Genomic DNA, 14,649 nt, shown 5'->3' on the forward strand with positions numbered 1-14,649 from the left:
AAGTGATCCTCCTGCTTAAGCCTTCTGAGTAGCTGGGATTACAGGCGTGCGCCAATACGTCCAGCTTAGTTTTGTATTTTTTGTAGAGATGGGGTTTCACTGTGTTGCCCAGGATGGTCTTGAACTCCTGGGCTCAAGTGATCGACTGGACTTAGCCTCCCAATGTGCTGGGACTGCAGGTGTGAGGTGCTGCATCCAGCCGTGTGTTCCTTCTTATGTTACTTTCTTGTAATTTTTTCCTGGAATGTGGATGGTGATTCAGCTGTCCAGTATTGAAATTGATTTTCCTTTCTTCCAATCCATGTGTATCTGTTTTTATTTAGAAGTTTACTTATTTATTTTATTATACTTTAAGTTCTGAGGTACATGTGCAGAATGTGCAGATTTGTTGCATAGGTATACACATGCCACGGTGATTTGCTGCATCCATCACCCCGTCATCTACATTAGGTGTTTCTCCTAATGCTATCCCTCCCCTAACCCCCCACTCCCCAACAGGCCCTGGTTTGTGATGTTCCCCTCTCTGTGTCCATGCGTTCTTATTGTTCAACACCCACTTATGAGTTTGAATGTGCAGTGTTCTGTTTTCTGTTCTTGTGTCAGTTTGCTGAGAATGATGGTTTCCAGCTTCATCCATGTCCCTGCAAAGGACATGAACTCAATCCTTTTTAATGGCTGCATAGTATTCCATGGTGTATATGTCCCACATTTTCTTTATCTAGTCTGTCATTGATGGGCAAGTCTTTGCTATGGTGAACAGTACCGCAGTAAACATACGTGTGCATGTGTCTTTATAATAGAATGATTTACAATTCTTTGGATATATACTCAGTAATGGGATTGCAAGGTCAAATGGTATTTCCATACTACATCCTTGAGGAATTGCCACATTGTCTTCCACAATGGTTGAATTAATTTACACTCCCACCAATAGTGTAAAAGCATTCTTATTTCTCCATATCCTCTCCAGTATCTGTTGTCTCCTGATTTATTAATGATTACCATTCTAACTGGCGTGAGATGGTATCTCAGTGTGGTTTTGATTTTCATTTCTTTAATTAGACCAGTGATGAGCTTTTTTTCATATGTTGTTGGCTGCATAAATGTCTTCTTTTGAGGTGTCTGCTCATATCCTTCACCCACTTTTCGAGGGGGTTATTGTTTTTTTTCATGTAAATTTGTTAAAGTTCACCATAGAATCTGGATATTAGCCTTTTGTCAGATGGGTAGACTGTAAAATTTTTCTCCCATTCTGTAGGTTGCCTGTTCACTCTGATGACAATTTCTTTTGCTGTGCAGAAACGTTTAAGTTTAATTAGATCCTATTTGTCGATTTTGGCTTTTGTTGCCATTGCTTTTGGTGTTTTAGCTATGAAGTCTTTGCCCATGCCTATGTCCTGAATGGTATTGCCTAGGTTTTCTTCTAGGGATTTTATGGCGTTAGGTCTTAGGTTTAAATCTTTAATCCACCTGGAGTTAATTTTTGTATAAGGTGTAAGGAAGGGATCCAGTTTCAGCTTTCTGCATATGACTAGCCAGTTTTCCCAACACCATTTATTAAATAGGGAATCCTTTCCCCATCGTTTGTTTTTGTCAGGTTTGTCAAAGATCAGATGGTTGTAGATGTGTGGTGTTATTTCTGAGGCCTCTGTTCTGTTCCATTGGTCTATATCTCTGTTTTGGTACCAGTACCGTGCTGTTTTGATTACTGTAACCTTGTAGTATAGTTTGAAGTGAGGTAACGTGATGCCACCAACTTTGTTCTTTTTGCTTAGGATTGTCTTGGCTATGTGGACTCTCTTTTGGTTCCATATGAAATTTAAGGTGTTTTTTTCCAATTATGTGAAGAAAGACAATGGTAGCTTGATGGGGATAGCCTTGAATCTATAAATTACTTTGGGCAGTATGGCCATTTTCATGATATTGATGCTTCCTAACCATGAGCATGGAATATTCTCCCATCTGTTTGTGTCCTCTCTTATTTCCTTAGCAGTGGTTTATAGTTCTTGAAGAGGTCATTCACATACCTTGTTAGTTGTATTCTTAGGTATTTTATTCTCTTTGTAGCAATTGTAAATGGGAATTCACTCATGGTTTGGCTGTCTGTCTATTACTGATATATATAGGAATGCTTATGATTTTTGCACATTGATTTTGTATCCTGAGACTTTGTTGAAGTTGCTTGTCAGCTTAAGGAGATTTTGGGCTGAGATAGTAGGGTCTTCTCAATATACAATCATGTCATCTGCAAATAGAGACAATTTGGTTTCCTCTTTTTCTAATTGAATACCCTTTATTTCTTTTTCTTGCCGGATTGCCCTGGCCAGAACTTCCAATACTATGTTGAATAGGAGTGGTGAGAGAGGGCATCCTTGTTTTGTGCTGGTTTTCAAAGGGAATGCTTCCAGTTTTTGCCCATTCAGTATGATAACTGGCTGTGGGTTTTTCATAAATAGCTGTTATTATTTTGAGATATGTTCCATTGATACTCAAGTTTATTGAGAGTTTTTAGCATAAAGTACTGTTGAATTTGTTGAAGGCCTTCTCTGCCTTCAACAGATAATCATGTGGTTTTTGTCTTTGGTTCTGTTTATGTGTTGGATTATGTTTCTGGATTTGCATATGTTGAACCAGTCTTGCATCCCAGGGATGAAGCTGACTTGATTGTGATGGATAAGCTTTTTGATGTGCTGTTGGATTCAGTTTGCCAGTATTTTACTGAGGATTTTCGCATCAATGTTCATCATGGATATTGCCCTGAAATTTCCTTTTTTAGTTGCGTCTCTGCCAGGTTTGGCATCAGGATGATGTTGGTTTCATAAAATGAGTTAGGGAGGACTCTCTCTTTTTGTATTGTTTGGAATAGTTTCAGAAGGAATAGTATCAGCTCCTCTTTGTACCTCTGGTAGAATTCGGCTGTGAACCTATCTGGTCCTGGACATTTTTGGTTGGTAGGCTATTAATTACTGCCTAAATTTCAGACCTTGTTATTGGTCTATTCAGGGATTTAGCTTCTTACTGATTTAGTCTTGGGAGGGTGTAAGTGTCCAAGAATTTATCCATTTCTTCTAGATTTACTGGTTTATTGGCATAGAAGTGTTTGTAGCATTCTCTGATGGTAGTTTGTATTTCTGTGGGATCAGTGGTGATATCCTCTTTCTCATTTTTTATCGCATCTATTTGATTCTTCTCTCTTTTCTTCTTTATTAGTCTGGCTAGTGGTCTACTTTGTTGATCTTTTCAGAAAACCGGATCCTGGATTTGTTGATTTTTGTTTTTTGAAGGGTTTTTTTGTGTCTCTGTCTCCTTCAGTTCTACTCTGATCTTAGTTAATTCTTGTCTTCTGCTAGCTTTTGAATTTGATCTTACTCCTCTAGTTCTTTTAATTGTGATGGTAAGGTGTCGATTTTAGATCTTTCCTCATTTCTCTTGTGGGCATTTAGTGCTATAAATTTCCCTCTAGACACTGATTAAAATGTGTCCCAGAGATTTTGGTACATTGTGTCTTTGTTCTCATTGGCTTTGAAGATCATCTTTATTTCTACCTTTGTTTCATTATTTATCCAGTAGTCATTCAGGAGTAGGTTGTTCAGTTTCCATGTAGTTGTGCAGTTTTGAGTGAGTTTCTTAATCCTGAGTTCCGATTTGATTACACTGTGGTTTGAGAGACTGTTTGTTATGATTTATGTTCTTTTGCATTTGCTGAGGAGTGTTTTACTCCCAATTATGTGGTCAGTTTTAGAGTGGTGTGACGTGATGCTGAGAAGAATGTATATGCTGTAGATTTGGGGCGGAGAGTTCTGTAGATATCCATTAGGTTTGCTTGGTCCAGATCTGAGTTCAAGTCATGGATATCCTTGTTAATTTTCTGTCTCGTTGATCTGGCTAATATTAACAGTGGGGTGTTAAAATCTCCCACTATTATTGTATGGAAGTCTAAGTCTCTTTGTAGGTCATTAAGAACCTTTGTATGCCCTTTATGTATCTGAGTGTTCCCATATTGGATGCCTATATATTTAGGATAGTTAGCTCTTGTTGCATTGATCCCTTTACCATTATGTAATGCCCTTCTTTGTCTCTTTTGATCTTTGTTGGTTTAAAGTCTGTTTTAGCAGAGACTAGGATTGCAACTTCCCTTTCTTTTTTTTGCTCTCTATTTGCTTGGTAAATCTTCCTCCATCCCTTTAATTTGAGCCCATGTGTGTCTTTGTATGTGTGATGGGTCTCCTGAATACAGCACACTGATGGGTCTTGACTCTGTATCCAGTTTGCCGGTCTGTGTCTTTTGATTGGGGCATTTAACCTATTTACATTTAAGGCTAGTATTATTATGTGTGAATTTGATCCTGCCATTTTGATGCTAGCTGTTTGTTTTCCCTGTTAATTGATGCACTTTTTTCAGTGTCAGTGGTCTTTGCAATTTGGTATGTTTTTGCAGTGGCTGCCACTGGTCGTTCCTTTCCATGTTTAGTACTTCCTTCAGGAGCTCTTGTAAGGCAGTCCTGGTGGCACGAAAATCTCTTAGGAGTTGCTTGTCTGTAAAGGATTTTATTTCTCCTTCACTTATGAAGCTTAATTTGGCTGGTTATGAAATTCTGGGTTGAAAATTCTTTTTTTTAAGGATGTTGAATATTGGCCCCCACTCTGTTCTGGCTTGTGGGGTTTCTGCCAAGAGATTTGCTTGAGTCTGATGGGCTTCCCTTTGTGGGTAAACCGACCTTTCTCTCTGGCTGCCCTTAGCATTTCTCCTTCATTTCATCCCTGGTGAGTCTGATGATTATGTGTCTTGGGGTTGGTCTTCTCAAGGAATATCTTTGTAGTGTTGTCTGTATTTCCTGAATTTGGATGTTGGCCTGCCTTGTCAGTTTGGGGAAGTTCTCCTGGCCAATACCCTGAAGTGTGTTTTTCAGCTTAGTTTAATTTTCCCCATCACTTTCAGGTACACCGATGAAACATAGATTTGGTCTTTTCATGTAGTCTCATATTTCTTGGAAGCTTTGTTTATTTCTTTTCACTCTTTTTTCTCTAATCTTGCCTTCTTGCTTTATTTCATTGAGTTGATCTTCAATCTCTGTATCCTTTTTTCTGCTTGATTGATTTGGCTATTTAAACTTGTGTATGCTTCATGAAGTTCTCTTGCTGTGTTTTTCTGCTCCATCAAGTCGTTTATGTTTTTGCTGGTTATTCTATTTAGCATTTCGTTTAACTTTTTTTCAAGGTTAGCTTCCTTGCATTGGGTTAGAACATTCTCCTTTAGCTTGGAGAAGTTTGTTATTGAGGGACTGTGTTAGAGGAACTTCCAGGGTCAGCCAGGGGCTTTGTTCCCACTATGGGTATTTTCCCACCTTTGGCTGGCTAAGGGCTCTGTTCCCAGTGCAGGAATTTTCCACCTCTGCCTCCTAAAGGCAGAGGCTCAGTTGACTCAGGGTTTTAAAACAGTAACCTATCCAGTAAAGGATTTAAAGATCAACTGATCCAGAGAAAGTTTGAAAAAAAAAAAAAAACCATCTCATGGGACGATAACAAGAAAGGGGAGGGAATAACTCAGGGGTATAAGCTGTAGCCACTGAAGCCTGCAGCGGCACCAGCTCTGGGTCTCCTTCAACGGTGTGGAAGCTGTCCTTTTGCTCTGCCTAATAAACCACACTACTGCACACTCTTTGGTTTCATGAGTTCTATGTGAGCTGTAACACTCATTGCAACACTGAAGCCCCCTTCCCTATTCGTCGGGGTTTGAGAGGCCAAGAACCTGAGTTCCAAAAAATCCGGTTGCATCTAATCTGGTAACGTCTGTTGGCGAGCCAGCCAGGAGCTACTTTGAACTTTAGCACGGTAAGTGACTCTACTCCTTTGCCTTGCTGATCTGTCCTTCTTCTAAATTTGTTCAGAAAGCAGATTACTAGGTACCTGTTGGCCAGTTGAAAGCAACAAGTGCAGCCGCTGAACTAAAGACATGGGTGTCAGACTTTCTGGGAAAGGGCTCTCTGACAACCCCTGGCTCTTCGGAGCTTGGAGCGTTGGTTTGCCTGAAACCAGTTCTCTCTCTCTTTGCTTTCTTTTTCTGGACCAAGCCGAGGATTGGTTAGGGGTGACGAACAATGGTCCTAAACTCCCAGTTTGATCTGTTTGAGGTTATGGCCTTGCTTAGACCCCCTAAGAGAGAGCCGCCCATGTGGGAGCCACTCAGCCTCTGAGACCCCGAGTTCCTGGGTCCAGACATTTGTGAGGAAATACTTCTTTCAGCCTTTTTGCTCTAAAGAGGCTGGTGCAAGATCTCAGGTTTATCAGTGAAGCTGTGATCCCTTTATACCCAGCTGTATCCAACCCATACACCTTTCTGTCTCAAATACTGAAGAGGCACAATGGTTTACAGTCTGGGACCTTAAGGATGCTTTTTTCTGTGTTCCATTATGTCCTGACTCCCAGTTTCTGTTTACCTTTGAAGACCCTTCAGACCACACTTCTCAGCTCACTGGGCAGTGTTACCCCAGGGCTTTTGTGATAGCCCTCTCCCATTTGGCCAGGCTTTATAGTTCAGGACCTTAGTCATTGATCTTTGAATCCTTTACCAGATTGGTTACTGTTTTAAAACCCTGAGTCACTGAGCCTCTGCCTTTAGGAGCCAGAGGCTGGAAAATTCCTGTACTGGGAACAAAGCACCTATACTGCCAGAGGTGGGAAAATACCTGCACCGGGAACAAAGCCCCTTGCTGACCCTAGAAGTGCCTCTAACACAGTCCCTCAGTCCCCACTCTGAAAAGGAAAGCCCAACTGCTGTTGGGACATGGGCGACGACTGCTCTACTTCCTGCTGAACTAGAGTGGACTTACATATACATTAAATCTCTTAGAATGAAACCTGGATGCCCATATTTTAAGAGAACTCTGTTTAAAAAATGCATTCTGTTTGTAGACTTGAATAAAACAAAGAGGAACACTCTTGTTTTTTCACCTTAAGCTTTGAAATGAACATACTTTTTAAAAAAACCTTCAAAGTCAAAATAGTAAATGAAAGGTTTAATAAAAAGAGAAAATGAAAACTGTAGTTTAATAAAGTCTTCCTCTCTCTTCATAGTTAAAAAATGTTATAGAGGAAATAATTTTGAAATATTCTTGAAATAGATTATCTTTATTTAAGGGAGAATGCAGATACTCTCAAGCCAAAATAAAAACAAATAACTATTTCACATTTATAATATTCCTTTTCTAAAATGATTTGAATCTTTTGTTGTTTTGACAATTCCAAAACACATTTATTGTTTGCTTACAGTTTCAGCCTTATTCAAAATGAATGTGACTGACTCATGATATAGAGAAACTTGTTACAAAAATAACATTAAAATCCACATTTACTACTTGAGAATCAAAAATATTGAAATGCAATAAAGAAAAAATGTTTTAAATTATCCAAATTTAAAACGTATGTTGGGTTTCTTCAGGGGCAGTTTATTATATGCTATTAATGAGCCTTGCTTATTCTGGAAATGTTCCATCTTTGGCCTTGTGCCTTAGAAACCATTCATGAGCACATATTTAAACTGGAGCACACATGTTCTTTTGTAGTATGGCTTGCACATCTGCCAGCTTTCAACAAAATTGTAGGCCCTGTTAATAATAGTCCTTTTGTGTTTGGTGAAAAAGATACGACACTGTCAGTGGTTTTGCTTTTAAAATTTCCTTTAAACTTTCAGTCTTTAGAAAACCTCAATAGTGGCACAGTAGAACCAACTCATTCTAAATGCTTAGAAATGGAAAGAAATCTGAGTCTTCCTACTAAAGAAGATGATGATGAAAATGAAGCTAATGAAGAGGAAGAAGATGATGATAAGGGTAAGTGCTGAAGCATGTTTGAAATGACTCACCCCTGATACCTACCACAGACTTTAACTTAGGGTCCAGTTTTGGATGGTTTGGAGGTCAGAGACTTTGTGGCATAGAGTTATTGATTGGATCCTTATGAGCTTTTGTCTCCTTAGTGCTTTTGTCTCTACAAGGTAAAATCTTACTGCTTATAGAAATAGAGTAATAGTAGCATTATGATGACAAAAATATCTTTCCTTTTGTTTTCTTGTTAAATAAAGATGTGATTTCTCCAAATCAGTATAGTTTTCATTTAGAATTATTAAAGCTAAGAACTCTAGTGATGAACTTTCATTTGTTTAGTGGCAAATTACCTTGATTCTTTTTTTGCCCTTTCTTGGCTACTCATGAATCTTTCAAGCTCACAGTGGGCAGGGAAGGTGAGTTGGGTAGAGCTAACCTAACATCATTATGCTGTGCAGTTAGAATTTTGACCAAAGATGTAGGTAACTAAGTTTTCCTAACTACATTAGATTTAGGTAACTAAACTAAATGAGATTTTGGTAACTTAATTTAGGTGTAACTACATTTAGCTTTGGATAACTAAAATGAAGATTTTATTTTATCTGTAGACTTTTTTAGTCTAACATTTCTGATTACCATTAATTGAAGGTTGGTTATATTTTAATGTTTGGATTGGCATATTGCTTGCCATGGTTTGTTCAAATATTAGATTTTAGAAGTATACCTGATTCTAAAACATCAGTTTTTTAAAATAGTGCTGGCAAAGTGTGAATCACAACAAAATTCTAACACTTAAAGTAATCCAAGTGTTTTCTTGGCGTCATATATGGTATCCAGAGGACCAATTTGTATTGGAATTAAAAAATAGAAAACAGTAATACATGGTAGCTATCACTGTATTCTTTCAAAAAAGCCAATGAAATAAACCGTTTTCTCCCTCTTCATGGTGTTTTTCTATTTGAACATAAATGCCCATTTTGTTTTATTTCAAGACTCTTTGTTGCCAGCACCCAACGCAGAGCAAATTACTTGCCTCAAGACATATTTTGGCCATTCCAGTTTTAAACCGTGAGTATAATCTCAGTTAATCAAATCACGTATTTAGTATTTTCTTTAAAACAAGGAAAAAGGCAAATAGTCCATTGACTTAGCAGCAACAGCACAACTTCACTATGGTTACACATGCCACACTGTATTTTCTATGTGACTACAACATTATTTCAAAGTAATATTTATATAAAATTCATTTCTGCACATTGCTTTTATAAGTGAGGAAAAATAATTTTCCTTTAACTGAGCAGTTCTGAGTAGACACTAGTTTAAGGTACTTACAAGTAAATGTTAATTTAATACTGACTTGTTTTTCATTAAATGAGTGTCTATGTGCCTGTTTTGTGTATCATATTACCCAGAACATGCTGATGCACTAGAAGTTCTTAATACAACAATTTGAGGAATAGTGGTAATCTTATCTATTTTAATGTACTCAAAATTTGTTTACATCTAATGGGCACATTTTTATAAGGATAAAATGAGATGAATAAGTAAATTTGAGTAAAACTAATAAGCATGTGAAAATCTTGACTGGATTTTTCCTATTCTGAGAATTTAAAGCATAATCTACTGAAGTATTTATTTCTTTTTTCTTTTGATCTTAAACATTTTTTATTTATGTCTTACATACAGAAAAGTGTGCATGATGTACAGATCAATGAATTTTCATAAACTGTGCATCCTATACCGAGCCCTTAGTTAAGAATAGGTCATTAATGGCATGCCAGAAGACGACCTCTTCAACTGATTTTTACCCTTAGTATTTTATTAGGAAAATTTCCCAAGATCTAGTAAAGCTGAAAGAACTTCTTTTCTGTGCATATCTGTATACTCACCACCTACATTCTAGTATTATTACTATACTTGCTTTATCACCTACCCATCCATTCATATCTCTCTATCCATCCATTAATTCATTGAAGTTTTAAAATGCATCTCAGGGTCAGTTTAGGACACCATTACACTTCCACCTAAGTATTTCAGCATATAAATTATTAACTAGAGTTAAATATTTAATTTTTTTGTTTTAATATAAATTTGCATATAAGGAAATATGAAACTTTAAGTGTATATTTGCAAATTTTATGGGTACATGTATATATCCATGTAACCTAAATTCTTATCAAGAGATATTATTATCATCACCTCACAGAGTTCCCTTATTTACTTTTCAGTCAGTCCTTGTCCCTGGAGCATTTCTCTTACTAGTTTAAAGCATTGATTCTTTTGGATATCCAGTATGAGGCTTAGAATCTGTTTTTTACTTTAGATGTATATAATGAAATTTAATACGTATACCAAATGGTTGTTGTTAGTTAGCTTGAATGGGAGGTTGGTCAAATGGAGTTCTTTGCTTTAAAGTTCTAGGGTTTGTGCAGATTTATGTATGAAGTTCAAAAATAAATTCTATTAAAGGAAATGAAAAACTGGATGGATTTTAATCTTTACCTTGGGTTTCTTATTAATAAAACAAAACAGGTTTTTGCTTTTTACCTTCAAGGGTTCAGTGGAAAGTGATTCATTCAGTATTGGAAGAAAGAAGAGATAATGTTGCTGTCATGGCAACTGGTAAGTTGTATTTAAGCAAATAACCCAATCCTTTAAAAAATAAAACATAAAGAGTTTGAAATGCTTAATCTTTCGTTAAACCCTCAAAATACAGATGCCACTACAAATGGTGTAAAATACAGAACACAGTGAACAGAGAACAGATGCTCAGATTTATGTATCAATTACCTCTTAGGAAGATAGCATACTAGTATTGACCATTCATCTGTAATAAGTACATTGTAAACGGAAATTAAAACATCAAAAATTTATTTTTATTTCTATGAGCATATTATTTTCTTTTCAAGGATATGGAAAGAGTTTGTGCTTCCAGTATCCACCTCTTTACCTAGGCAAGATTGGCCTTGTCATCTCGCCTCTTATTTCTCTGATGGAAGACCAAGTGCTGCAGCTTAGGTAAGTCATGTTATCATTGCCACAACATCACCTTGTTTTTTTCTTCTGTGGATGAAACATCTGTTCCATCACATATGTTAAAATCTAGTTCACAATAAAACATTTCTGCACGTATTGCTTTATCTTTATTAGCAGTAAATGACACGTTAGTGGAAGAGCTTATCTTCTTTCTTGAGTTCTCTGTAATTCAAAGCTTCCAGGTGGAAGCTTTTTTTTTAAAAAAGTCATTACTTTATGGTGGTTTACATTGAATATCTCAAAATTGTTTTCTCTTTCTGTTACCCTTGCTTTTTAGCTTGATAAGAAGTGTATATATGGAAGTATATTTTTTTATCTATGAAAAACTTTTCAGCTTCTTCAACCTGAGCTTGCTATTTGTTTTTAAATTAACACATAATATCCATACATATTTCTGGAGTACTGTGATATTTTGATCATAATATATAATGATCATAATATGTAATGATCAAATCAGGGCATTTGTTCATCACTTTGAACATTTATCATTTCTTTGTGCTGGGAACATTTCAAATATTTTCTCTGGGTTATTTTGAAATATACAATATTATTGTTATTAACTGTAGTTACCCTACTGTTGGTTAATGAGTGCAAACATACAGTTAGATAGAAGGAATAGGGTCTAGCAGCCTATTCCTTTACCTCCCATCATCCCCTGCTTCCTCGAGCTTACAGTCTCTTTCAAAACCCACCTTAAAAACTTGCCTTCTGATAAGGGCCTTGAAGGAATTTGTTTATCAAGTTAGTAAGTGACAAAAAAAGAGAAAATTGCAAAGAACAGGAATATACATTATTATATTTCTTTATTCTTTCTCACTTAAGAATCAAACTGATATGTGTAGTGTGTACACAGCGCCAAAATGTTTGTTTTTCTTCTTACAGAATGTCCAACATCCCAGCTTGCTTCCTTGGATCAGCACAGTCAGAAGATGTTCTAGGAGATGTTAAATTGTGAGTAATTTTTTTTTCCCTCAACTTTTATTTTGGATTCATGGAGTACATGCACAAGTTTGTTACATGGGTAAATTACATGTTGCTGAGGAAGTTGTGAGTAATTTATATGATTTCTAATCATTTGGTCAGATGTCTGTAGTATATGAGAGAATTTTGTAAACAAACAAATTTTATTAAATGCATAGAAAAAAAAGGCCATAATTTTAAAATACATTTTACTTTTTATAGTACCATTGCAGGACTGTTACTTTTTAAATCCTTCAAACTTAAATATTTTACTCTCAGTTATTGTGCTGTAAAATTAGAATTGTAGTCATAGAATTTTAAAAATTTTGGTTTTGGAAGAGAGGTTGGAGATTATCTAGATTTGTCTCATTTTATAGATGAGAAAACTGAGGCTCAGAGACAAGTAATTTTCCCAAAGTCACTCAGTGACTGTGGCTGAGCAGGGGCTGGATTCTAGGTCTCTTGCCCAACCAATTCAGTCATGATGTAATTCCTCAGGAGAATATCATCTCAGACACACATACACACACCCATTTTGTGTGCATATGTATGTATATGTAAACACACAAACGTATGTACACATATACATATATACACACACGTATTAATATATATGCGTATATATGGATGTTCTAGTTCAGAACATTTTCATCACCCCCAAAAGAACACCCATGCCCATTAAGCAGGTGCTTTCTTTGTGTATATATTAGTATATACATATACCCGAGGCACACGTGTATTCACTGAGTTTTGATAAATACTTACAAAGATGTAAACCAAACCTCTAATAAGATACAGAATATTACTGACCTTCTAGAAAGCTTCTTCATGTGCCTCCCCAGTCTGTCCTTCCATCTGCATCCTAGGCAAGCCAGTGCTCTATTTTTCTCTACCATAGTTCAGTATTGTTTGTGCTAGAATGTCATGTAAATGCAGTCACACAATATGAACTCTTTTGTGTAAGACTTCTTTCATTTGGCATAATGCTTCTGAGATTCTTCCATGCTGTTGCATGTATCAGTAGTTTTTTGTTTTGTTTTTGTTTTTTTTAGAGACAAGGTCTCCTTCTGTCACCCAGGCCAGAGGACACTGGTGCAATCATAGCTCACTGCAGCCTCTAACTACTGAGCTAAAGCTATCCTCCTGCCTCCCAAGTAGCTAGGACTACAGGCCTGTGCCACCATGCCTGGCTAATTTTTAATTTTTTTGTAGATACAGGGTCTTGCTTGGTTGCCCAGGCTGACCTTGAACTCCTGGCTTCAGGATTGTTTCCACTTTGGGGTTATTACAAATAAAGCTGCTATGAACAGTTGCATGTAAGTCTTTGTATGGACATATGTTTCATTTTATTGATATATATCAAGGAGTGGAATGACTGGATCATGTGGTGGATAGATGTTTAATTTTCTTTTTTTCTAATTTATTTTTTTCTGAGATAAAATTAGAAAGCAATCCTCCTTCCTTGGCCTTCCAAAGTGCTGAGATTATAGGTGTGAACGAACCACCACACCTGTGTAGTTTTTTTAAAAATTTTTTTTAGTATCTGTTATTTTCCTGTATTTCATAGAATATAACACAGTTTGTTTTTACATTTTCTTACTGTTAGATGCCTAGGCTACTTTTTTAGTGTTAGGCTGTTACTAATAAAGCTGCTGTATACATTCTTATACAAATCTTTTTGTGGACATGTTTTCTTTTTTTCTAAGCATTTTAAATCACCTTTATTGAGGTCTAATTGACTTATGATAAATTTTATGCGCTGAGAATGTGTAATATGATGAGTTTTGACACAGGTATGCACCCATGAAACCATCATCATAATCCAGATTATGAACATATTCATCACCCCCAAAGTTTACCTTTTTTTTTGTTAACCCCAGTCATTGGGTAACTGCTGATCTCCTTCCTGTTGTTATAGACTAGTTTGCATTTTCTAAAATTATATAAACACAGAGTCAATTATATATTATATGCCCTTTTTTGTCTGGTTTAAATAATGCACTATAATTATTTCAAGATTCATCCATGTTATTACATTGATTAATAGTTCATTCTTCTTATTGTTAGGTGGATTACATTTTATGGATATGCCACAAGTTGTTTATCCATTCACCTGACAGACATTTGGATTGTTTCTAGTTTGGGGTTATTACAAATAAAGCTTTATGCACATTTGTATATAAGTCTTTGTATGGACATATGTTTTCATTTTATTGATCATATATGAAGGAGCAGAATGACTGGAACAGGTGATGGATATATGTTTAACTTTCTTTTTCTTTTTTTTTTTGAGATAGAGTCTTGCTAGTGCAACGGCATGATCTCAGCTCACTGCAACCTCCATCTCCCCAGTTCAAGCGATTCTCCTGCCTCAGCCTCTCGAGTAGCCAGGATTACAGGCGCCTGCCACCATGCCCACCTAATTTTTGTATTTTTTTAGTAGAGATGAGTTTTTGCTATGTTGGCCAGGCTGGTCTCGAACTCCTGACCTCATGATCCACCCGCCTTGGACTCCCAAAGTGCTGGGATTACAGGTGTCAGCCACCACACCCTGCCAACTTCCTTTTTTCTAATTGAGATAAAGTTCACAGAACCTAACTTTTACCATTTTAATCGTTACTAAAGTCCAGTGGCTTTTGGTATAGTAATAATGTATAACCATCATCATTAACTCCAGAACATTTTCATAACTCCCAAAAGAATTTCCATACCCATTAAGTAGTCATTCCCTATTATCCCTTTTCTTTCCTTTTCTTTTCTTTTCTTTTCCTTTTCTTTCCTCCCCTCCCCTCCCCTTCCCCAGAGACAACTGCAACTCACCCTTCAGAAC

At 36.5% G+C, this 14,649-nt stretch overlaps 1 protein-coding gene across 9 annotated transcripts in view; it reads left to right on the forward strand.

Moving 5' to 3' along the window:
- The window catches only part of WRN (WRN RecQ like helicase), a 148,372-nt gene that overhangs the window by 55,779 nt on the left and 77,944 nt on the right, over positions 1 to 14,649 (forward strand). For all 9 annotated transcript variants that reach the window (XM_017536029.2, XM_017536052.2, XM_017536034.2 and 6 more), the window contains 5 exons: positions 7,691 to 7,829; positions 8,816 to 8,891; positions 10,378 to 10,445; positions 10,733 to 10,841; positions 11,742 to 11,810. In XM_017536029.2, the coding sequence (XP_017391518.1) occupies positions 7,691 to 7,829; positions 8,816 to 8,891; positions 10,378 to 10,445; positions 10,733 to 10,841; positions 11,742 to 11,810 (461 nt within the window). The remainder of the gene's footprint in view (positions 1 to 7,690; positions 7,830 to 8,815; positions 8,892 to 10,377; positions 10,446 to 10,732; positions 10,842 to 11,741; positions 11,811 to 14,649) is intronic.

The sequence above is a fragment of the Cebus imitator genome, unplaced genomic scaffold, assembly GCF_001604975.1.
Source record: "Cebus imitator isolate Cc_AM_T3 unplaced genomic scaffold, Cebus_imitator-1.0 Scaffold5, whole genome shotgun sequence".
Classification (NCBI taxonomy): domain Eukaryota; kingdom Metazoa; phylum Chordata; class Mammalia; order Primates; family Cebidae; genus Cebus; species Cebus imitator.